At 34.8% G+C, this 26,293-nt stretch overlaps 1 protein-coding gene across 2 annotated transcripts in view; it reads right to left on the bottom strand.

Annotated features, from left to right (window-relative positions):
• Positions 1 to 406: 406 nt before the first annotated feature.
• Positions 407 to 26,293, bottom strand: part of SS18 (SS18 subunit of BAF chromatin remodeling complex) — a 66,954-nt gene continuing 41,067 nt past the window's right edge. The window contains exons 6-11 of one of the 2 annotated variants that reach the window (XM_069468169.1): positions 15,898 to 16,065; positions 15,130 to 15,234; positions 11,918 to 12,010; positions 11,087 to 11,209; positions 8,763 to 8,896; positions 407 to 909 (exon numbers count right to left, since the gene is read on the bottom strand). In XM_069468169.1, coding sequence (XP_069324270.1) covers positions 883 to 909; positions 8,763 to 8,896; positions 11,087 to 11,209; positions 11,918 to 12,010; positions 15,130 to 15,234; positions 15,898 to 16,065 — 650 coding nt within the window. In that variant the 3' untranslated portion in view covers positions 407 to 882. The remainder of the gene's footprint in view (positions 910 to 8,762; positions 8,897 to 11,086; positions 11,210 to 11,917; positions 12,011 to 15,129; positions 15,235 to 15,897; positions 16,066 to 26,293) is intronic. The other variant, XM_069468170.1, reaches the window with a different exon arrangement.

Genomic DNA, 26,293 nt, shown 5'->3' with positions numbered 1-26,293 from the left:
ATTCAAACAAGGTAAAATTAATACTTTCATTTTCAGTTATTGCTATTTTAGGAGAGGATTACAACTCCATTTATATGAAACCATTACCAAAGATTCTTCAGATCCAACATAAAGTAATTCTTATTGCCTCACATTTTAAAACAGTATTATAAATGATCTTTATAAAAAGGTTTTAATCCACAAAACTGGAAGGCTTTTTAAAAATGTCTTTTTACTCAAAACTGTATCACAGTGCCCTTGATTATCTAATAGATAAAAGGGATTTGAATTTCCTCTATAAGAACAGAACAGTGGACATATGGTGTGCTTTGTCTTCTCTCACCTTTATCTTTATGGTACACCATTTTGAGACCAAAACAATCAAGCATCTACCATGCTCCCGTCCACATTAACAGAGGATTTCTGATTTTGTCCAGTGCGCAGTGTACCGCCTTGCATATTCACCACATGAAATAAACATAATATACAAAATATTGCTGCCGTAAAAAGTGTACATTTCCCTCTTCCCCTTACAAAAAAATCTGTGGAAAAGTATTAAATTCCCTTAACCTTCATAAACATACAAAGCTGTTCACACCTTTCAGTCTGTAACAGTCCATTTGAAACACAGTTCTGAAATCATTGCAAATTGGTTATGTCATTGCATTTTCTGTCCAATGTTGCCATCTAGAGTAGAAATGTGAAATCAAGAGTATTTTTGAGCTACTAAAGCCTTTTACAACTAAACCACAAAGGCTGCTTATTGATGAAACAGCCACTTATCCACAAGGTTTTTCCAAAAACTAGATGGAATGGAAGGATCTCTTCACAAGAAGGTGTCCACAGTGCTGAGGTGACAATATGGCTGCTAATAGATATTGGCTATTGGAATGTAAGTACTTTTCACTGCTGGTAATTTCCATACTGTCCCTAAAAGACAAATCAAAAATATAATTAGATAATAGTTGGACCATAATAGTTTGGCACAGAAAATTACACACAAATCATTTTAAATATTGTCATACTACAAAAGCACCTGCACTTATAACAAACAAAAATTTTTATGTATTTAGGTAAAAAGTATCACTGTGTAATTTCTTCTGATATTATACCCAATTGCAAATGGATTTCATAGTCCAAAACATGCTAGGAGGCCGGGCGCGGTGGCTCACGCCTGTAATCCTAGCACTCTGGGAGAACGAGGCGGGTGGATCGCTCAAGGTCAGGAGTTCGAGACCAGCCTGAGCAAGAGTGAGACCCCGTCTCTACTAAAAATAGAAAGAAATTATATGGACAACTAAAATATATATATACAAAAAATTAGCCGGGCATGGTGGTGCATGCCTGTAGTCCCAGCTACTCGGGAGGCTGAGGCAGTAGGATCGCTTAAGCCCAGGAGTTTGAGGTTGCTGTGAGCTAGACTGACGCCACGGCACTCACTCTAGCCCGGGCAACAGAGTGAGACTCTGTCTCAAAAAAAAAAAAAAAAAAAAAAAAAAAAAAAAACATGCTAGGGATTAGCAAGCGAGCCTACAATAATAATACCTGTCACATAGTGAGAATTCAAATGTTTGGTGAATTTTGTTGAACTGAATTGAGCAGGAATGAGTGGTAAGTTCTAGTTCTAAACTCTGATGTGGTGTATACATAAGTGTATAAATAATATGATGAGGCGACAGCTTTGTGAGTATTTAGCTTACTATAATCATTATTATGAATTAACATCAAAGGTATTTGGAATAAGTGGCAAGTGAAAATGTAAAGGCAACTGGGAGGTGAAAGGTAAAGACCCTTCTGTCCATGATAAAAAATCGGAGCCTTTCCCTGAGGTCAAAGTGTCTCCAAAGGTATTCAGACAGATGGAAGGACATAAAATCAAGGAAAATTTGTTTTGTGTTCTTTGTTTTTAATTAGCTAGACTTGTAGACCTATAGGCTGACAGGATGGGAGAGAAAAAGAGAATGCAGATAGAAAAGACAAGATGAAGTAGCAAAACTCTATAAGGGAGGCAAATAATGTCCAGTAGACATCTGTTCAGGTTAGCTTTTGGAGAAGAAAGGAAGGAACTTCCTTTCCTTTAAAACAGAAGAAGAAAAGTAGAAAAAAAGGAGAACATACTAGAAAATAGACATTTTGTTAAAGAATTCTTAAATCAGTTTAAAATAGATTCATAAAAGTATCTATTTTTGAAAAACAGCATTCACTGGAAGCATATAATTAGTTACTTGTTTCCTTTAGCTAAATTTCCCCCTCCCAGTCATATTAATATGACTCAAAAAAATATTCTAGTTGAAATATTTCTGTACCATAAGAAACAGTATCCTAAGAATTTATATTTCCACAGAAGTCAATGCAGTAATAATCTGTTGAATGTCACCACATACATAATGGAATAATGAATTAAACAGAGTTAGGGTGTTTTACATTAATATACTTTACACAGTTATATTTAGCCAAATTTAAAGTCAATGCTCATCTTGAAGTATTTATGGGTAAAATGTATCACATCTAAGATTGCTTTAAAATACCATAAAAAGAAAAAAAAATAGTGCGGCTGGGTAGATAAAACAACATTGGCAAAATGTTGATAAACTGATGAAGCTGGGTGATGGACACACAGGTGTTCATTATGCTACACTCTCTTTTTTGTATTTATTTAAAGATTTCCAGTATAAAAAGTTTAAAATAAGAAAGAAAATGCTTACATACTGGAGCTTATTATCCCATTATTAGATTATCTAAATACCATGGCTGAGTTTAAGTGCTTTCTATTTGAGTCTTTAAAAAGCTCTTTGAGACTCAGTTTATTCACCCATAAGGTGGGGGAGTAATATCTACATCTCTGGATTGCAATCTCCCTTCTGTTAACGGCTACATTAATTCATACATTTGTTTGTTATGACACTTAAATAAGAGAGGACATGAGAGAGGCCTTTTAGAATTACAAACCAGTGAGTCTCAACGCTGGAGGGAAATGCTCCCCCACTGAACGTATAAAATTAGATGCAAACAATGAAAGTGAGTTGCAAATATAAATGATATAAAACTTCTAGAAGAAAGCATAGGTGAAAATCTTTGTGACCTTCAGTTAGCTTATAAAGATTCTTTACATATGCTACCAAAAGCATAATCCATAAAAGAAAAAATTGATAAGCTGAACTTCATCAAAATTTAAACTTTCCTCTCTTTGAAAGACACTATTAAGAGAATCAAATAACAGACTGGAGGAAAATATATGCAAATCATATACCTGATAAAGAACTTGTATCCAGAATATATAAAAATCTCTTAATATTCAATAAGAAAATAAACACAATTTAAAAATGAGCAAAAGACTTAGACACTTCAGAAAAAAAACACAGATGGCAAGTAAGCACAATAAGAGGTCAACATCACTGGTTCTTGGGGATATGCTAATTAAAATCACAAGATATCATAACACACCAATTAGAATAGCTAAAATTGAAAAGATTGATTCATACCACGTGTTGGCAAGGAGTTAGCAAGGATATGGGAGAACTGGAACTCTTATACACTGCTGGTGGGAATGTGAAATGGTACAACTACTTCAGAAAACAGTTTGGCAGTTTCTTAGTTAAATATACACACACGATCCAACCATTCCACTCCTGGGTATTTACCAGAGAAAAATGAAAGCATATGTCCACAGGGACTTGTACATGAATGTTCATAGTACTTTATCTGTAAGAGCCCAAAACGGGAACCCAAATGTCCATCTGTAAATCAATGAATAAACAAACGTGGTATAGCCATATAATGGAACACTACTTAGCAATAAAGAATTGTTTATATACACGTGAATAAATGTCAAAACAATTATAGCAAGCCAAAGAAGCCACATAAGAAACTATATACTATATGATTCCATTTATATAAAATTCTGAAAAATATAAACTAATCTACAGGGACAGTGGTCAGATCAGTGGTCATCTGGGGAGGGGATGCGGCAAAAAGAAGGATTTCAAAGGGGCACAGGGAAAACTTTTGGGCATGACAGATGCTTCGTTATTTTGATTTTGATGATGGCTTCATGGGTGTATGCACATGTCAAAATACACCAAATTGCACACTTTTATTATGTGCAGTTTATTACATACAAATTATACTTCAATAAAGCTACTGAAAAAATATAAAGGTAGGGAAAAAGAATGATGTAATGGAGGGTATTACTACTTTAGAGAGGTGGTCAGTGAAGGACTCCAGGATACAGTTTAGTGACATCTGAGCAGAGATTTGAAAAAAAGTGGGTAGGAAGAATTACAGGCATCCAAGGAAGAGTTTCAGGCATAAAAGGGAGCAGCAAACACAAATGTTCTGAGGTAGAAACCTGCTTGACGTGTATAAGGAACAGCAAATAGGCAGATGTCACTGAAGTAGAGTGAATGTGGACAGTGAGTGGTTGGGATATAAATACACAGAGACAGGGTAGGACAGGCGGTGGGAACATAAATCACATATGGCCTTATAGGCCATCATAAGGTATGGTTTTTACTCTGAGACTGAAGTCACCACATGGTTTTGACCAGAGAGGTGGCATAATCTGACTTATGTTTTTAAAACATTACTCTGGGTCCTTTAACGAGGAGCCTGTCCTATAGAGGAGGTAGGATGAAATCAGGAAAACCAAAAAGGAGGCTACTTCAACAGCCCAGATGAGCAATAGTTGTGATTCTGACTCGGGTGACAGGAGATTATGAAAAAATGGCTAGATACCAGATATATTATTAAATATGAAATGTCCGATTTTGAATCAAAAGTGTAGTTTATTGGATCTCAAACAAGAAGCAGTGCAATTAGTCACAGCACGTGCCTGAACTATCCACACAGTTTTACAATCTTAACTATAGTTTGTTTATGCCAGCAGCGAAGAAGCTTGGAAAGCGAGTGGCGATGAAATAGCAAAAGATATTTTCCACAGCTTGTTGAGAATTGAACATTTTTCCTTACAAGAAGTGGTCCAAAGCCTGGAAGAAGTGGCTGTCGGCTGGTGCAAGGTCTGGTGAATACAGCAGATGACAGAGAGTTTCCAAGTCCAGCCTCTGTAGTTTCAGCAGCATTGTTTGTGCCACATGTGGTTAAGCGTTGTCTTGCAAGAGGATTGGCCTATCTCTATTGACCAACCTCGGCTACTTAATCACAAGCATTTCATCGTTTCGTCCAACTGGTTGCAGTAGACACCCACTGCAATCAACTGACCAGGTTTCGTGAAGCTGTAGTGGGTAATACCAGCACTGGACCATCAAACAGATACCATTAGCTTTTTTTGATGAATATTTGGTTTTAGGCCATGTTCTGGCACTTCATCTTTATCCAACCATTGTGCCAAATGCTTGTGATTGTCAAAAAGAATCCATTTTTCATCACACATAACAATACGGTGTAGAAATGGTTCGACTTTATGTCATGACGGCAAAGAAAGGCAAGCTTTGAGACGATTTCTCTTCTGATGCTCATTTAATCCAGCTTCTGTCTTCTATAGAACCCATCTATCCAGCTTCTTTACCTTGCCAATTTGTTTTAAATGGTCCAGTATTGTTGGAATAGTAACATCAAACCTTGCTGCTAATTCATACATAGGTTGAGATGGATTCGCTTCCACTATAGCTTTCAGCTCATCATTATCCACCATGGTCTCAGGTAACCCACATGCCTCCTTTCAAGATTAAAACCACCGGCACGGACCTTCTCAGACCATCAACGTACTATGTGTTCATTAGCTACATCCTTCCCAGACACTTTGTTGATATTTCAAGCTGTCTACACTGTATTGGTTCCATGGCGAAACTCACATTCAAAACTAACACAAATTTTTAACTTATCCAGGGTTTCACAAAAATTCCTCTAATAGAAAAAAATTTGAAAGATAATCACAGGCCAAAATGTGCATCTGAAAGACTGAGGAACCTTCACACTAAAAATAAAACGAGAAGTGTCAAAGTGAAATGTCAGAGATATCAACTGCCAAACTTAGTCTTAAGGAAATCGGACATTTCACACTTAACAACTTTAATATTTTAAAGGAAGAGATGATGAGATGTGCTGATTGCGTGTTTGATTTGCAAAGAGGGGAGTCAAGGATAACTCCAAGTTTTTAGCCTGAGGAACTGGAAGGATTGAGCTGTTGTTTACTGAGATAGGGAAGACTGATGGAGAAGCACCCTAACAAGGCTTTATCAATTTTTCCCCTTTTAATTTATCCTGCACACTGCCTAAAAGATTAATCTGCCTTAACTACCACTATAATTATATTTCTGTTGGGTTTAAGGATCTACATTGGTTTTCCATTGCCCTAACCATCTTCAAGAGGTGACTAAACTACTTTTCCTAAAAAAAAGAGACCAACAGGTGTTCAGGTAGAGAGATAAAGATAAGATGAAACATTAGATCAATGTGGAAAGACTACTGACACCAGAGTAGCTAAAATGGTCCCCTCCTCATATTCTTTTCTAGTGGGGAAGGAGATGTGGCTGGCAAGTACCAAAACACCATGGTCTTTATCCACAGTATAGTACCAAAATTCCTGAGAAACATTAGAGACTGCAGTAATTATGATAAAAAGAGAAGTAAATCGTTTATCTAACATAGCTCCCAAGTGCCAGCCACTGCTAAATTCTTTATATACATTGCATAAAACCCTTCATGGCTCTGCACTTATATCAGGACAAAGGCCAAGTCCCCTTATATGGAGTGGAAGAGGCTTCCTAATCTAACTGCAATGTATCTCTTCAGTCTTGCTTCTTCCCCATGCTTCTGCTTTACTGAACCATACATCTTAATACTAGTCCCCTGTGAATACTCTTCTTCATGGCTAATAGCAACTCATCCCTTCACACTTATAAAATACTTTCCTAGGAAGATTTTCTCAATATCTGGGTTGGAAGTCCTTTCCACATAAATCTTTGCTTTCTTCATCCAAGTACTTATTACACTGTATTTATTATATCTTATATTTACTTGTCTGTACCCCATCTAGACTTAAGTTCACAAAGGCAGAGTCTATGTCTCTTATTTCCCAATATATCCCCAATCTTAGCATGGTACTTAGTATATAATTGTTGTTTAATAAACATTTGTTTAATGAATGATTTGATAGTTTAGGAGATTTAGAAATGACTTAGAAAGAAAAACGGTCAGTTTAATCCACAACATGCGAAAGCCGAGGGAATGGCAAGACATACAAAGAAAAATGTTCTGTATACAATTGTTAAAAAAAGAGCTGAAGTTGGGTTGAGAAATAAGGGCTAAGAATACTGAAAATATATGGAAGAATGATTCGTAGACTAAGAAAAACACAGAGTCAGGACTGATACTTGGGTAAAAGAAGAGAAACCAGTAAAAATAAAGAATGAAATCACTGTAAATACAAGGGAACGAAATAATTCTGTAATACAGAAGCTCAAGACCATTTAAAAATGAAAAAGGAGTATGTGCCAAATGCTAAAGTAAGGTTAAAGAATATAGTTGGATGTTCTATAAGCCACAAGGACTGTGTTTGTTTTCTCTCTCTAGGATCTACTGTAGTATCAAATACATGTAGAGAATTATTAATAGTAAGTATTTGTTGAATGAGTGAACATATGACTAGAATCTTACTTTTTAAAAAGTTCATTTGTGGATTAGAATGAGCCTAAATTTTATCTGCTCAGGAATCTTGCCTTTAAATACTCACTAGTGAAGACTTAGTTTACTTCTAAAACTTAATAGCACCTCTGACTGATCCTTTGATTTGGTTCTAGCATGTTTTTAAAAGATATTACTCATCTGTCCTTACCCTTTTAGTTTAAGTCTATTGTATCTCCTTTGCCTTAAATAAGAAGTGTCAATACAAGGGAGTTGTAGGCTTGAGAGACGGTTGATAAAAGAACTACTCGTGCCTCAAATTCTATTTATCACTGCATCTGAGTTCTTCCTCAAACCACATCATCCACATTGACCCTGGAACACTAACTGAATATTAAAGACAGTTGCATGTTAACACTAACCTATTTTAGACAGCTTAAGTGGTGAACAGACTAGAATACCCTCAATGAAAAGCCTAGACAAACCTGAAACCAATCCTAAGGAACTGCTGTCATCATAAATGATTTCCACAATAATTCAGAGTATATATGAGGACACTCAAAATAATGACTGTGGCACAGATTATAAGTCTGAGGAGTTTAATGACAAAAGGAAGAAACTTCAATGAAACTAGGTTCAAGGGAATACAATCATCTTAGGATAAGATATACTTCTACATATTTGAAGGTAGAAGGAAAAAGAGGAGAGAAATAACACTTGAGATGATGGATTTGTGTGTGGAAGGAGGCAACAGAATGGGAAGTTTGAATTTAAAGAGATGGGATATTATGGGTGTGAAGGCAAGTGTGGTGGACATGTTGAAGTTAAGTGGAGAGCAAAATGAAGCACTGACACAAATGGACTCCATTTCTCAGTAGGTCAAGGCAAAGTTTTCAGCAATAAACATGAGGGAGGATCACAGAAATAGTTAAGGAAAGTGTGTCTGAGGTTAAAGATCAAAGAGAAAGAGAGAGAATATGCTGGTGTCTTAAGACATGTTTTACATGATAGAGTTAACTACGTACCATCGACTGTGCTAGCATTCTATGAAGGAGACTTAAAAGTAATATACTTTCTGTTAACAAATGTGCCACAAACAAGAAGAGGGAAAAATGAGGCTTCAAGCGGGGAAAAGAAAAAAGTTAACCTAATCAAGAGTGAACAGACAATGTGGCAATTCCGCAGCTGGTCAAATAACTTACCTGGTCATATCCATAAGGCCTCTGCTGGGGTGGCTGTGGTGGTCCAGGCTGTGTTGGTCTATATCCCCCATACTGCTGACCTTGTCCCTGTGGGTAGTTAGGATACTGAGGACCTGGACCACCCTGTGAAGGACCTGCAAAATAATTAACACAAATAGAAGCCCACATAAAAATATAATAAATCCCTAGAACTAAGGAAAGGATTTAAAACTAGATGGAAATTACTACATTTTTATATCTAAACTAAAAGGGATAGTTTGGTACCATGATTTTCTCAAATGCTTTCTGAAATAAATTTCAATGGTTATAATAAGAGTGAAAATAGTGTAATGCTACTTCAGCGTAACTATTATAATATGCGCTAGCCAGTACAAAATTTGTAGGTCAAAATGGTTACAAAAAGACGCAGCGAGTTGTAAAGCAGGTTAATTCCATTTTGATAAGAAAATCAATCAGTATATCTATTGGAGAGTTAACCAGTACAAACAAGAAGCAAAAGAAAAGGCAAGAGACTGACTTAAAGAAAAATACTAAAATAATTTCTGAATAAAGTGTGGGAATCAATGATATTTACAACTGTATGAGTCTAAATTCACATGGTCAATCACCAAAAGAGTCATAGGCTACACTCTATACTGATAAATTTATTACCACAATATTTTAAAATAGAAAGTAAAGAAAAGCCACAGGTTGCATGTGAAAAAACTTGATTCAAAAGTTACATTCTGAGAACCAATCACCTTTAACACTTTACCCATAAAAATGATTTCAAATTCCAGAGTTGGCAAGGGACTAATTTGGTTCGCTAAACAAATATGTCTGTTTTATAAACTCTACTGCCTATTGTAAAGAATGCTTTAAAAAGCATAAGCTGAAAAGCTTTGACACTTAAATGTTTTTTACCACAGCCATTCAAAACCTGCCATAAAAACACTCACTGCAGAGGGAAGTGTCAAGGAGAACAAAAAGTTTCAAGCTTAAATAAATTCTATCAGTCTATTATTTATTTATTATATGTTCAATTACTAAAACTTTAAATTTTCTATTAGAAGAAAGTTTCACAACTGAAGCCCATGGATAAACAAAATGGGAATTTCTCCTTTAGGATTCCTGATGTTTAACAGAACGGTATTTAACTACTTAAACCAAAAATTAATCAAACTTTCTTTCACCCTCTCTTCCATCTGAAAATATTTCTATCGTCAATGAAATTACCTGATTTAGTCATATATTTGTCTTCATGCAAATGCAATAAAACCAGAATATTCTATTTCTTCAAAGTACAAATACTAAATAGTTATGAAAGAGAAATGCCATTTGGAAAATGGAGGAAAGAACCTTTGTGAAAAGAAAATCCATGGAATATTTCTAAAGTCATATCTAGAATTAGGAAACTTATTTTTTTTTGGAAAAATACCTGATTTCCAATATCTCAGTTTCATATGTTGAAGGAACAAGAGAATTTCAGCCTGACCTGGGTTCTTAGATTTGCTATCACAGGTAGACAGAGGTGCCCACGGTAATAAAAGGGCTCTTATCAATAACTAATAAGACATTATGATGTGAAAAAGAGACCATGTTATCAAGAGATGGAGTCAGTATTAATAAGTAGCTACTTCTCTATTGTTAAAACTATATTTTCCTATATCTAAAATGGTTATAGTAGCCTGAAGACTGAAATATCAGGCCCTCATCATTCCCCACTCCCTATCTCATACCTAAAGTGAGATATTCAGGTAGCAGATATAGTGAGTATACAATAGGAAAATACAGTTATACTTCCCTTAAACTCTATATGATACACACCTGCAATAAATTTACCCCATGGATATTTATATTGCCATTTAAATAGAGAATGACAAAAACATTTTCTTTATGCATTCTAAACAGATCTCTTCACTGGTTCTCAAAAAGTCAATGTTATTTTTTGTAGTAACTGTCAGTTTTTAGAAATAAATTTTCTAAGCGCATCATATACATATGGCTAATAATTACCCAATCATCAGTTTTCTAAGCACATACAAAGCTACTGGCTGGTCATGAATGCCAAACAGGTCTGAGAATTCATTTTTCTTGCCTTTCAAATGACTTTACACCTTACTTTTGATCAATGAACCATCTCTAGTTTACGGTTCTTTTTAAATGGATTACTAGTTTATCTAAAAGCAACATTTTAAATATACACTCTAATAGTAGACTGGGCTAAAACTGTGAATTTTCAAAAGTAATAATTCTTGGAAAAATAAATACTAAATATCCACTTCCATATTTGAAAACAGTAATCATATTTTTGGTGACAAAAATAAACTACAATAAACTATTACCATAGCCCTGTTGCTGTCCCGGGTAACCTTGCTGCCCTGGGTACTGCTGTTGCTGGGGTGGATATCCCTGTTGTGGAGGTGGTCCTTGGTAAGCATCTTGCTGTTGGCCATATTGTGAATTTCCTACAGGATAATTGAAGAAGAGGAAAAAAGAAACTGAGAAGTTTGCTTAATTAACTTTTTTCCCTCTAAGATGCATAGCCAACAACACAAGAACAAAATGAAATGCCATATTGATTTTTAAAAGTTAACAAAACAAAGAAAAAACTCAAACCAAACAGAAGGATTTCGGCCAAACAAACTGCAGTTAAAGCCAATTTTGCAAGGTTGAACTGCAGCATTTTCAGCGTCTCTGCCATACGAGCATTACATTTACTGGAACATCACAGTCATAAGATCATGACTATGCTAAATAAAATAAAAAAGACAAAATTAAAGACAGCTACAAGAGCACACACTAGCTACACAAAATCAGCAAGCTGTTTCCTAAAGGCACTATACTTATATGTAAAATTATATATATGTAAACACACGAGAAAAAAAAATTGGATCAATGAATTTATGTTCAAATAGAAAATTTCCACTGAGGAAAAAATCATCTTTAAATGTTTTAGTCTTTTTATTGTTGTTAGAAATGGCAAGTCATGGTTACACATTTTAAATATTTGTAAGGAAATTATTTTGGTTGTTCTGGGCTCCCTATAACTTTCAAGACAGCCAGCAACTAGTATTCTACAAGAGCTTTGCATGGGTAGAAGTTGTCTTATGCAAGAATTTTCATTCCCGTGGAAGGGGATATATATGTGTATGTGTGTGAAGGTATATAGATACCTCCTTCGTAGTAATGTTGTGAGGAATCCTCATAAGGCCTATCGTAGCCTTGTTCAGGATACGACGGTTGCTGATAACCGTAATCATTATGACCTACATCAATTCGACAAGAGACAGGAAGAAACGTTAATGGCCACTGAGTGAAAACCCTAAAAATATTTAAACTTTCAGATAAAATTGAAAAAAAGAAAAAGAAATGGAAATACATAAAAAATAATTTCAATTGCATTAGCCAAAGATTTACCAATGTGATTGTTTTCATACTGAGATAACGTGCAAATTTTTTTAAAAGCAAAAAGCAGTAGTTTTAAAACATTACACTTATTGTCTTAAATCTGATAATCCTTCATTGAGGGGGGGAAAACTTTATTTTCCATTTTAAAAAAAAGGAGAGAATAAAAGCATTTAGGTCTTTCACATGTAAATAACTTGAATTAAATTAGAATGAACAAAGAAAGCAATTATCATATTTTGTCAAACACCTGTTCTGCTGGTCTCCAATTCCACAGCATATGCTAAAAACAATGCAAAATATAAAAGAGCTCCATAAGTTTTTTTTCCCTGAAAGAAACTGAAACAAGTCTTTCACATTCTAGCGTTTACTTGCATAAAGTATATATATATACCTCAAAGTACTTTCAGATGTAAAAAAATATCTTATTGCTACCATTTGAGAAATACCTCAAGTATCATAAACATATACTTTCATAAAATTACCAATGTACTCAATGTTAGAGTATACCTTTAGTTTTAAGGCATAATAAATTTTACCTGCAAGATAACTGGACTTTAATGAATATAATATTCCCACCCTTTTAACTAAGTTTCACCAAGAAAATGTCAGAAATAACCTTTCGGTTAGCTAAAATCTGAACTAAATTTTACAAGAATGCCTAATTAAGGAAGTAGGAATATAGTTACAAATAAATATTACACTCAGTGCTCTAGTATTCAAATGTTCCAAACCACCCCATAAATATCTACATCAAGGATTAGCAAACTATGGCCTGTAGTCTTCTTCATAAGACCACTGGCCTGTTTTTGTAAATAAAGTTTTATTGGAATATGGTCATGCCCACTCATGAAGTACTGTCTAGGCCGGGTGCGGTGGCTCACGCCTGTAATCCTAGCACTCTGGGAGGCCGAGGCGGGCGGATTGCTGGAGCTCAGGAGTTCGAGACCAGCCTGAGCAAGAGCGAGACCCCGTCTCTACTAAAAATAGAAAGAAATTATCTGGCCAACTAAAAATATATATAGAAAAAAATTAGCCGGGCATGGTGGCACATGCTTGTAGTCCCAGCTACTCGGGAGGCTGAGGCAGGAGGATTGCTTAAGCCCAGGAGTTTGAGGTTGTTGTGAGCTAGGCTGATGCCACGGCACTCACTCTAGCCCGGGCAAGAGAGTGAGACTCTGTCTCCAAAAAAAAAAAAAAAAAAAAAAAGTACTGTCTATAGCTGCTTTCACGTTACAATAAGAGTTCAGCAGTTGCGACCAGGATCATCTGGCCCACAAAGACTTAAATATTTACTATACAGTCCTCTATAGAAGTTTGCAAACTCCTAATCAACATATTTACTGGCATAAATATCTGGACATGAGAGAAAATATCCAAAGCTATTTAAGAAAATTAATTGTTGATATAAATAGAATACTCTACGTAAATGTCAGACATAAATTAATACACATCTAGGCAAAACTGATATCATTTAAGTAAAAATCCACTAATGTAGTAAAATGATGTTTTGATGTTTCCCAAAAAACCTATCTTTTCTGACTAGAAGGGTCATACTTATAACAATACAAATTTCACATTTCAGGAGATAGTCAAGGACCTAAATAACAATGTCAAGTTCAACTCAATTATTTAAAAATTAAATAAACAAAATAATCATTTATTTTCAGCAGACTTCTTAATATATATAATTTAATGAAGTAGATTTCACCTCTTTAAGATATCTATAGTATACTATAAATTACTAAAGTTTTTAACTTAAAAAAATCATAATACCATGTCTACATGTAAAAGGAAAAAGAAATAAATACAATATTCTGAATTCAGGGAAAGAAAATCTGAGATTAAAAAAATACATAGTATTCTAAACAGAATTATCCATACATGTCATCATTATCACTAATAAACATTTAGTGTATGTAAAATTTGACAGTTATTTGCTCTGCCCCCGTAGTCACAGCCTCTCCAGTAAAAACAAATGTCCTTGAATATGGATATACCTTCATGTTTTACATAATGATAAAAAATAATAGGCAAAATGATTTTTCAAATATACCAAATTAAATCTTGTTGCTGGCTTAACTGGCTTTTCATCAATGGCTATTACTTTAGTTTTAAGTTTCTTAGTTTCTCTGTTCGTTAATTTACATTTACACCAAAAGAGCTTACATAAATAAACCTTTGGCATATCCTTTCATAACAATACAAATCATTTTGTAATGTATGTTTGATTACTTTTTCCTAGACATTGTATAAAATTTTCAAACATACAGAAAAACTGAAAGAACTATACAGTGGAAACCTACTTATATGCTTGGATTATTACTATTTAGATTTTCTTAAAATGCAGTACATCTTTACTGAATACTTTTTCATAAGCTACTTTCCCACTTTAAAAAAACTCACTAACTAACTAACTAAAAATCTGGTTTCCAATCTCCTTTCCCATTCCGCTAAATCTCTGGATAGCTGTATTACGGATACAATTCATCCGCCAAAACTTTTCTCAAATGCAAACGCGAATGTAAACTATAGTTTCCTGAGAAGTATGCAACATTAATTAAAATGACAAGACTTAGAAAAATACTCAAGCTCTATATTCTCTACATATTTATACAGTGCACAGAAGTAAACTAATGAGTCAACTCTATGATATGTGAGTTATAACTCAATAAAGCTGCTGTTAAAAAAAAAAGTAAATGATAACATTTGCTTTGGTTCAAATGAAAAGGATCCTCTTTTGTATAAGGGTTCCAAAGATAGAACGTGATTCCTGATGGTACTATCAGAATAGTTACACAAAATATACTCTGAATTAGATTATAAACTAGTGCTATCATTGGTCGAGTACTGAAGTGTTTCTAAATTTAGAAGAAAGGTTGTTAGTTTATTCATCCTCAATTAAAATGTTTTATATAGTTCTCTATATTAATATTGGGCAGGGGTATAAAATGGGAAAGTTAACATTAGGCGAGATTACCATCAGGGTAATATTGCTGGTTCATGCCTTCTGGAGGACCTTGTCCACCATGACTGTATTGGTCCCCATAATAGTCTTCCTGGCCTGAGTACTGCTGTGGTGGGCCTGAAAAACCACAACCAGTCAAGATGTAAATAATTTGTTCTCTATGTCATCAAAGGCTTTCTTTCTAATTTGATGTTATGAGAGATTATTTCTCAGCTGTAGATTCCCTTCCCATGCTTTGGCATTTCAGATACTTTTAATTATTGATATATACACACATATACATACACACACAGCATCTCCACATAGGACATTTACTAAAATTAAGACCATCCATGCAACATCAAACAATATCAACTCATCTGAAACTCATCTGAAACATCAACATCTTAAAAAAGAGGTTCAAACTGGTAGAAAATTAATTTGCTTCTGATTTTGATATTAGAGTTCTCTGAAATAAAACTGAGTTTTTGAATATATATTTAGTAATTTATCAAAAACAAAATGGTATTTTCTGCTATGAATTAGTGAGCTTTTGATACAAAATTTTCACATATCCTTTTCCCAGAAAATAACAGGTAAGAGAAAATTGTACACCACGAAGTTCCTATCTACCTTGTGACCCTTTGTACCTACTATATCCCCTTTTGTAGGGGGAAAAAAAAAAAAAAATGAAGAAATAAAAAATCCTAACTTTGCCTAGATGAAAAGATCATTAAAATTTAAAGCCTTTCCATTACTGTTATTTACATTAAGTAGAAAATTTCCCAAACGGAATCTTACCCTGCTGAGGTGGTCTATAGGGAGGAATCTGTCTCTGACCCATCATATGATTGCCCTGGTTAACTTGTCCCATCATTCCCATAGGTGGCTGCTGTCCTTGGTAATGCTGCCCGCCTCCCTGTGGCATATTGTATTGCTGAGAAGGAGGCTGCTGATGCATCATTGGACCTGAAAGCAAGACACAACATCACAGACATACAATTTTTTGTATATAACTTTAACATCTTAAGAAAAATATGAGCATCTTTTATCATATACTCCCCAAAATACATAAATGCAATAAAATCTGATTTCAAATAATATTAATAAAAACAAGTCTTTGAATTAAAGCTCATATGCCTAAAATAATCTGCAAACAAAAGAAAACAACCAATCCATGATCCATGGTAGTTAGCTTGAAATCCACTGGAATAGTATTCTTAGTTATTTTTAAAAAACAAAATAAATGCAATATATGTGAACATCCTGAATGTATATATTTTCCATTATGCACTATATAATATTTACCTACACAATCTTTCTGGAAAAGATATAAGTCCTTATGCTACACTAGAATACATAACAAAAGCAAATTTCACAACAATCACACAGCCTATCAATAGCCAAACCAAGGGAAAGAAACCAAATTTCTAGATTCTCACTTTGTTCTCTTTTTCTATACTCATTAATTATATAATGATAGATAGGTAAACTATACAAACATTTAATATGCTTACATTGGTAGAATTTCATAAACTTTAATTTGGGGATAAAATTTTAAAGTTCTTCTTTTCCTTTCCCAATTACAAGAATTATAAACTACAAAGGTCTTTTTGAAATCAAAGGGCTATAGTGCTTCTTATGAAGTTAAAAGACATACACAACAAACACACCCTAAAAACACCTAGGCAGAGAACTGCAATAAGCTGTAGTCTCAGAAATCTGAACTATGCAGTTTCCAAAGTGAGTAATACCAGCATAGCCAAACTACCACTGCTATAGTATCACACTGACAATAGTAAAAATATATCACATGAAATAATCAACAACAACCATAAAGTCCCATGCTGCCATCTAACAATGTAAGCACCTCCTTAGAGGTTCAGTGGGCCAGTTTTGGTATGGGGAGCTCATCATTCTGCCATTATAACCATTACTGTCTCAGAAGTACGTATAAGGCATCTCACAATTTACTGCTTATATAGCTCCATACTCTCCCTTGACTGACTTGGGGATAATTTAAGAAGAAAGTGCAAAAGGCAAAGACTATAGAGTCTAGAAAATTTTTACAGAAAAATTGCAGATGAGCCAAAAGCTCGCTATAAAATAATTTAAATAAACAAAAATACAAGCCCACCTCTTTACATATATTATTGACATACAACTGCAGCAACAATGTAAGCAGGAAGACTTCATCTTGTTTCCAATCTGAAGAACTGTTTTATCTGAAGAACACCTTTATCAGAGCTAACCTTTTCTTCTATTCGCCGCCTTCTGTGCATCTACTTCGCTTCAAATTCTTTTTTTCTTCTAATTTTAAATTATGAACATAAGCCTCTCAAAAGTTACTCTGGGGCCTTTCTTTCAACAAGGAAATAAATTCTTCATGTAGAGTCAAGGTGGTTCAGTCAAGTGTGGAGGGGAAGAGAACTTAACATTGAATGCACATCTACACTGCCAGCTGCGTGCATTCACAGTCACTTTCTATCAACCACTAACAACTACCAGGGGTGAGGATCCTAATTTTCAAGTTTTAGCAAAGGAATCCAAAGACCAAGATTATACAACTAACAGATATGAACTGGGAACTAGACGAACCTCAAATTTGATTTCAAAGCATATTTGTTCTGCTATTTTCCATGGTCTCTACTCAAAAATAAACTCAAATTTCATAGTTCAGAAGCAAATTTTGCAATAAAGAAGTTCTAAAACACTAGTTTAATTAAGGTTACAATTTAAAAATATATTTTATGTATTTCAAAGTATTGAACATTAAGATTTATAATTTAATAGTTAACGTGACTGAGCATTTATATAATTCATTTTCAGCAAATGAAGGTTTTACCTTGTCTTCTCCAACACTGTCTAAAGATCTCATCGTAACAGAAGGTAACTACACAACTAAAGCATATAATACGCATTGGAACCAAAATTCAAAAGAAAGCAAAACCATAATAGCCAAGAGAAAAAAAATACATAACAAAAAATTCTAAGCTTTACTCTGAAGGAGAAAAGTAATTGTAGCTTAAGCCCTAGATAGAAAAGACCATGCCACTTATGCTTTTTCTTTTGGGACTGTCAGCAGTTCCAATCCCAAAGAGCTCAATTACCACCCTTCTTTTATTCTCTGTCACTTCCCTCCCTCTGAGGATCCCGACATCATTCAGGATCAAGCCTAAAACCAGAGAAAGAATGGAGTCAGCGAGCACTACTAATACAAGGTACTTTTCATCATTTTCCTTGAAGTCTTATCCATTAAAGAAAAAAAATTATGACTTTATGACTTCAATTCTGCTTGTTTAGGAAGCATATTATTTTCCTTATGATAATGAAATATGCTACACTGGCAATGTATATCTCTTGAGACACTAATGGAAATAAGAGTGCTAAATCTCAAAAGGTTACCCCAAAATACATTCTAAAAATTTGTACTACACAGTGAAATAACATTAAAAAATGAATCTATTATAACCATTTTCTACAAACAATGGCATCACACATTACATGCTTAAAGGTTTTTTTCATCTTTTACATAAACCATTTTGATGTTAAGATGTACTACAAAGTGTAATACACATGTGAAAACCCTATTAATGTCTTAATTACCTAGAATATATTTTTGCAAGTATTTTGCAAGGACATATTACAAATACTCATCATAACCACATTATTTCTTCCCATTTTGAGTTTTATACCCTAATAGATACTCCATGAAACAATGTCCTTTATTTTAAACACATGCAAAATATATCCAAATTACCGTATTTTACATTATTGGATTTGCATCAAGGACATGGTTAATACTTAGTTTTTGTCAGTGGTCAAAAGGAAGGATTTTTTTTTTTAAGTCAAAATCAAATTTATTCAGTATCTATTATGTGCTAGACACTAGGCCAGAAGCCATGGTAATACAAAGATGGGCACTGTCAGCATACATAGTGACTTACAATTAGACCAAAAATAACTCAACTATAAAGAAAACATTGTTTTAATTAATCTGTGAAGAATTTTGAATGATGTAACTTTAAAAACATTCTACATATATACAACATACATCCACATACACACATATAGTCACATCTTCAGATGTAAACCAGTACACTGAAACTTCATAAACATGATCATTAATCATTAAATATTAATAATATGGTTAAAATGATAGCTAACATTTAATGAGCATTTATTATGAGCCAGGCAGTAACCTAAGAGCTTTATATGTATTACTTATTCTCCCCTCTCCTATGAAACAGGTAGTATTATCAACTTCATTTTATAAACAAGAAAATTTAAGCCATACAAATATTAAGGCTCTTACCCAAGGTTGCATAGCTACTAAATGCAGATAATTCTAAAGCCCCTGCTCTTAACCACTATGTATACCTCCTTTCCAAAGTCAAATCATACTTTTCCCATGTCATCATCTCCCACAAAAGTTATGTATATCTCTATCACTGTAAGATAAAAATCATTAAATACAAGAAATTTGTCCACTCTACCTATATGCTGTAATAAGAACTAGACCATGAAATTGCATAGATAATACCCTCCCCATGCCTATTTTCATGTCCATATTTCATCCTTTACTGCTCACACTTTACTACTTGTTCCTTAACCACTCAATCTCAAGCTGAAAGATTTATACTCTTATTTGAAGGTATTTCTAATAATTTATTTGCAAGAGAAAAATCCCGTATTACAACAAACTCAATTAGCTGACCTACTATGTTTAAATTACCATTTAAAAGGAATAGGATTCTTTACTTACCTAAATTGTACACCTGTCCACATTAAGAATTTAAGTAACTCATAATAACATGTGTATATATAACACCAAGGATAAACGAACAAGAGCCAAGTAATTAAGAAAATGTAAGGTGATTATCCCAGAAGCTTAGTAAAGTCATTGCAACTAAGCGCAAACTTAGCTAAGTTTCCTAGCAACCAATGAAAAATAAGAACCCTGTTTCTAGCTATTAAAAACAATAACAGCTCATTAACATATAAAATTTTTCATTTTTAGAGAAACTCTCATAAATTAAAACAATAGTATCAATAAGTTTTGTTAATGTAATTTGTTTCTTTAGTGACACAAACCATCTGTATATGCAGTTATTCACATTAACCACTTCTTTAAGTTGTGATTCTCAACCATGGGCAATTGTGTACTCCAGGGGACATTTACCAAAGTCTGGAGACATTGTTGGTTCCAACTAGTGGGGCGGGAGTTGCGACTGCCACCTAGTGGGTAGAGGACGGAAATACTGCTAAACATTCCACAGGACAGGCCCCCACAATTATCCACCTCAAAATGTCAGCAGTCTGAGTTAAGAAATAATGGATTTCTCCACGACATAATTTTAAATTACAGGCATATTTACAAACTAGTCTGGGAATCAGATTATGTATTTAGCTTTCTGGTGACTGAGAAGTAGAAAAGGGATGTGCTGTGGCTTAATAAATCCAGCAAAATAAAAAGCTAGGATATTAGACAACCCCCTTAAAATGATCCCTCTTAAATAGTTTCAACTATACCATATCATAATAATAAACCATAAAGACACTTATAAACATATGTTGTAGGATGAACTCCAAAAGCACTAGATTTATGTGGCACAAGTGACAACTGCTGTGAGTAAAGACTCTAACTTGCCCAGGTAGAAAGCCAAGGAGATGGGCTACATTAGAACATCTAGCTTTGTGTTACTTACTATGAAAGCTAAAAGTTATGAACTGTCTGGCACAGAAGATTGCCCTGCCCAGAAAAATCTGAGGGAAATATGCATGACTTGGGATATTTGTTAAAATGTAATCTGTTAAAACTTACCATATGATCCAACAATTGTATCCCTTAAGTATTTAATCCAAAGAAATGAAACTTATGTCCAAATAAAAATCATGTACATATGTACAATTGTTTATAGCACCTTTACTTGTAAAACCAAAAACTGGAAAAAGCCAAAACGTCCCTTAAAAAGTGAATGGCTAAACAAACTGGTATATGTATACCATGGAATACTACTCAGCAAATAAACAGGAATAAACTATTGAGATATAACACAACTTGGCTAGAACTCAAGAGTATTAGTTATGTTAAATGAAAAAAGTCAATCTCAAAAGGTCACATACTGTATGATTCCATTTACACAATATTCTCAAAATGACAAAATGATAGAAATGGAGAAAATATAATAGTGGTTACCAGGGATTAGAAATCATTGGGGGAAGTGCACACTACTGTATAATACCTTGGTAACTTCCTGTAACCTATCATTATTTCAAAATAGAAAAGTTTTAAAATAATGAAGCTAAATTTTATCATCTACTACACTGAAAATCACCTGGATTTTGTTTCCCAAACCCAAAAGGTCTTGGTATACCTGACAGTCATCTATATTGTCGACAGTAACCAACAATGCCTTCTTTGTTTCATTCCTGGAATGACAGTTGATGGATGACAATATCACTTAGAAGGATGCTGGTTTTCTAATTTGTTTTGGCAGGAGGATATATATCTAGCTAATCAGTCAGTAGACATATAGGATAAAGTAGTGAACAAAACAAGACACAGTTCCTGACTTCATGGAACTAGAAGAGTCTAGAGAAAAATAATTAAACACATATTTACAAATAATTTGTAATTGTAAGTACTCAAACTGCTGCTACGAGGATCCTAAGTAAAAGCTACTATACTTAAGTGGATTTGTCTATAGAGTAATTAACTTACATAGCAAGATTAGGAGTGACTTTTATTTTATGCTCCATTTTTTTTTATATTTTCCAGGTTTTCATATTAAATATTAGTTATTTTTATAACCAGAAAAATGTTATTGGAGAAAATTTACATCCTTGAAAAACTCATCCATTATTAGCAATACTGATCAGTTATAACAAAATATCTAGTCTGAACTACAATGTAGTGGCTGAAATATACCTAAAACTATAATCCAAACTTGTACTATTAACAATATTTCATAGACTAACCAATTTTAACAGTAAAGAAAGATGAGAGTACACATAATTCTCATTTATTCAAACCCACTATAGGGATCAAACATGACACTTCTATAAAATAAAATATTTGAAGTTCTTCATTTATAAATTTTCTAGGCCGGGCGTGGTGGCTCACGCCTGTAATCCTAGCACTCTGGGAGGCCGAGGCGGGTGGATCGCTCAAGGTCAGGAGTTCGAGACTAGCCTGAGCAAGAGTGAGACCCCGTCTCTACTAAAAATAGAAAGAAATTATATGGACAACTAAAATATATATATACAAAAAATTAGCCGGGCATGGTGGCGCATGCCTGTAGTCCCAGCTACTCGGGAGGCTGAGACAGGAGGATCGCTTTAGCCCAGGAGTCTGAGGTTGCTGTGAGCTAGGCTGACGCCACGGCACTCACTCTAGCCCGGGCAACAGAGTGAGACTCTGTCTCAAAAAAAAAAAAAAAAAAAGAGCCATTTATAAATTTTCTGTTGTACTTGAAATTTTTGACCCTGTCCTATGCACTTCTTCCCTTGATTGATGTTAAACTGTATCCTTTCTCTGTAATAAATCTTAACTGTGAGCATAATAGCATTCAGCAAGTTCTATGAGTCCTTCCAGTAAATTATCAAACTTCAGGGTGGTTTTGGGAACTCCCAAATTTGCAACTGCTGTCAGTGAGGCCAGTCTTAGAGACTGTCCCCTATAACTTCACAGTTGGTTGAACTCTTATAGTTGGTATCAGAGGGTTGGTACCAGTGTTAGGGATTGTGACCTTGAACTCCTCAAATACACTGCTCCTGCAATTGTCCCTTTCTTACCCCCCTCTCTTGCTTCATCAATTTCTCCTCTCTAATTATTCATTCCAATCAATATATAAATATGATTTACTATCTTTTTTTTTGAGACAGAGTCTCACTCTGTTGCCCAGGCTAGAGTGCCGTAGCATCAGCCTAGCTCACAGCAACCTCAAACTCTTGGGCTCAAGCGATCCTCCTGCCTCAGCCTCCCGAGAAGCTGAGACTACAGGCATGCGCCACATGCCCGGCTAATTTTTTCTATATATATTTTTAGTTGTCCAGATAATTTCTTTCTATTTTTTTTGGTAGAGATGGGGTCTCGCTTTTGCTCAGGCTGGTCTCGAACTCCTGGGCTCAAACAATCCACCTGCCTCAGCCTCCCAGAGTGCTAGGATTACAGGCGTAAGCCACCGTGTACGGCCATGATTTACTATCTTTCCATCTCTAAAAAAAAAAAAATCTTTCTTGACCTTACATCTTCCTCCACCTATGAACCCATTTTTGTTTTCCTATATCAAAAAATAATGAGAAAGAACTGTCTTAACTCACTGTTACCACTTCTTTTCTTCCCTTTTTCTCATGAACGTATTCCAGTCAGGCTTTTGCCCCCATCCTTCCACCAAAAATACCCATCATCTTGATCAATCATTCCAAAGGCTGGTTTTCAATTCTCATCTTACTTGACCAATCAGCAAAATTTGATACAGTTAATAATTCTCTCAGTTTTAGAACACTTTGTTCACTTAGCTTCTAAGATTTTACACTCTCTTGGCTTCCCTCCTAATTCAACAGGCTACTCCTGCTCAGTCTCACAAGTCTTCCTGGAAGGAGTCCTTCATGTTCCCAATGTCAAAATGTTGGAAGGCTCCTGGACTGAATCTTCAGACCTCTTTTCTTACTACCTTTATTCATTTCTTAAGTGACTTCTTTCAATATCATGACTTTTAATACCCTGACCTCTCCCCTTAACTCCAAACTAATATACCCAACTGTCTTCTGGAGACATCCACACTTCGATAACAATAGGTCACTCAAATTTAATAGGTGCCAAGCCAAACTCCTCAATCTGCTGTTCCCCTAGATTCTTAATTTCAGTAATGGCAACACCATTCATCCAATTACTTTGACTTTGAAGTCATCCTTAACTCTGTCCTCCTGTACTCCACATCCAATCTATAAGCAAATCCTAGATATCATACCAGCTCTACCTTCAAAATATATAGTAAAAGCCTGGGCAACATAGTAACACCCCATCTTTACAAAAGATGGCAAAAAATTAGCCAGGCATGGTGGTGTATACCTGTAGTCCTAGCTACTTGAGAGGCTGAGGCAGGAGGACTGCTTGAGCCCAGGAGCTCAAACCTGCAGTGAGCTTTGATCACACCACTGCACTCCAGCCTGTCCAACAGAGTGAGACCCTGTCTCAAAAAAAAAAAAGGTAAATATCCCAAACTGACTACTTTGGATTACCTCCATAGCTATCACACTATTCAAAGTCACCACCATTTCTTACTCAAATACAGCAAGAGCCTTTTAACAGGTTTCCCTGCTGCACGGCTATTCAACTGTTTTGCATACAGCTGCCAAAGGTATGTTTTTAGAAACATACATTCAGATCATATTATTCCAGTGCTCAAAACTTTCCAGCAGCATCCCCTCTCCCTCAGAATAAAATCTAAAATCCTTATGGCTACAATATAAGGTCTTTCAAGGTCTAGCCTTCAACTATCCCTTGGACCTTATGACTCCCCTTCTTCACTCACTCAGCTCCAATTAGAATGGTCTCCTTGCTATACTTCAGATGCGCCAGCCACAGGGCTCTTGCTTGCTAGTCCTTCTGCCTGTGCAACACTTTTTCCAGGTGTCTGCTCGCCATCCTAAAATAGCATACAGACTGCATTTTTCTCTTTCCCCTCACTCTGCATATTTCTTTGCATAATGTTTATCATCATCAGACGTATTTGTATCTCATATAAATAGGAAGCTCCTAAGCTGATAACATTTATATAAAGTTAGGAACTTAACAGCATTTCCCAAAATGTATTCTATAAAACTTTATAAACAGTTTTCACTTTATATACTAGTATGGGGCTGAATAAATGACCTTGAAAGCTGAAATCATGCAAAACAATAATAAATGGGACATTATCCCATGGCCTTTAAAAATTTTTGTCAAAATATTAAAAACTCTGTAACCGTCAGTTACAAATGCACAGGGAAATGAAAAAAATTTATTTCACTATAATTTAAAACATTAAAAACACTGAAGGTGTTTTAAGGCCAGCCATGGTGGCTCGCAACTATAATCCTAGCTATCTGAGAGGCTGAGGCAGGAGGATCGCTTGAGGCCAGCCTGGGCAATCTAGCGAGACTCTGTCTCTAAAAAATAAAAAATAAGTTAGTTAAAGTGTTTTAATTCTTTGTACAAATCTTATCAAGAGTAGTTTGAACAGTGGTTCCCTTATGCTAATATTATCACTGACAATTGAGAGTGAGCATCTTTTCCTTAGCTTAGCAAATTGTCATACTCAGAAGGAATATGTTTGGATTAATTTCCAACATTTTTTCCTTTGCACTTTTAATGTTGTGAAATATCTCCAAGAATTTCTTTAATGTGAAGTATTTTGCCAGTCTCACTTTCTCTGAAACATCTTCATCTTTTTCATCACAATCACTTTTTTCATTTGTATCAATGAGTTTGCCTTCATTAAGCACCTGCAGTGCATATCCAGATTCTCTCAAATAGCAGCAGTGTCAACATTCCCATGGTCAGCAATTTCTTCTGTAATTCTATTTACATTGGATACGGATTTCATTTCCAGCACTATCACTTTTCATTTCTTTGTTACATTTTTATCTTTGTTGGCCAAAGTTCCTCTTTCAATTACACAAGTTTGTAAAATGTCATATAGGTTTACTGTTGGGAGCAAAGGAAGCAACATCACTACAAGCTTTGTTATATGTGCATGAACTGACAGATAAACAGTGACCAATCACTGACAAAATCTAAAGTGGCATGAATGGTCACTAATCATGACAGGCATCTGTTACTTACATAGTGATCTGTGGACTGAACACATAACAGCTAAGTTTGTACTTTATGCAATTACTCAGTTAATATACCATGGTAAGTGAAATTTTAATGGTGGTGTTGGGGGAACAGGTGTTATTTAACTAAACTGTGGTAAATGAAATTCACGCGTATCAGAACTGTACAAAGCGAGGCCTGCCTGTATTTCCATAGGATATCTGTTTCCTCATGCATGGAATGAGAATAATAATAGTATCTCAAAGATACTACTTTGAGATAATACTATCTCAAAGATGTTTTGAGAATTAAATTAAAGATGACATATAAAACATTTCAATACAGTGCCTGGCACTAAAGGGCATTCACTAAATATTAGCTCTTACTTTTGAT

This window comes from Eulemur rufifrons, chromosome 5, assembly GCF_041146395.1.
Source record: "Eulemur rufifrons isolate Redbay chromosome 5, OSU_ERuf_1, whole genome shotgun sequence".
Lineage (NCBI taxonomy): Eukaryota > Metazoa > Chordata > Mammalia > Primates > Lemuridae > Eulemur > Eulemur rufifrons.
This window is presented reverse-complemented; position numbering and strand designations above follow the sequence as displayed.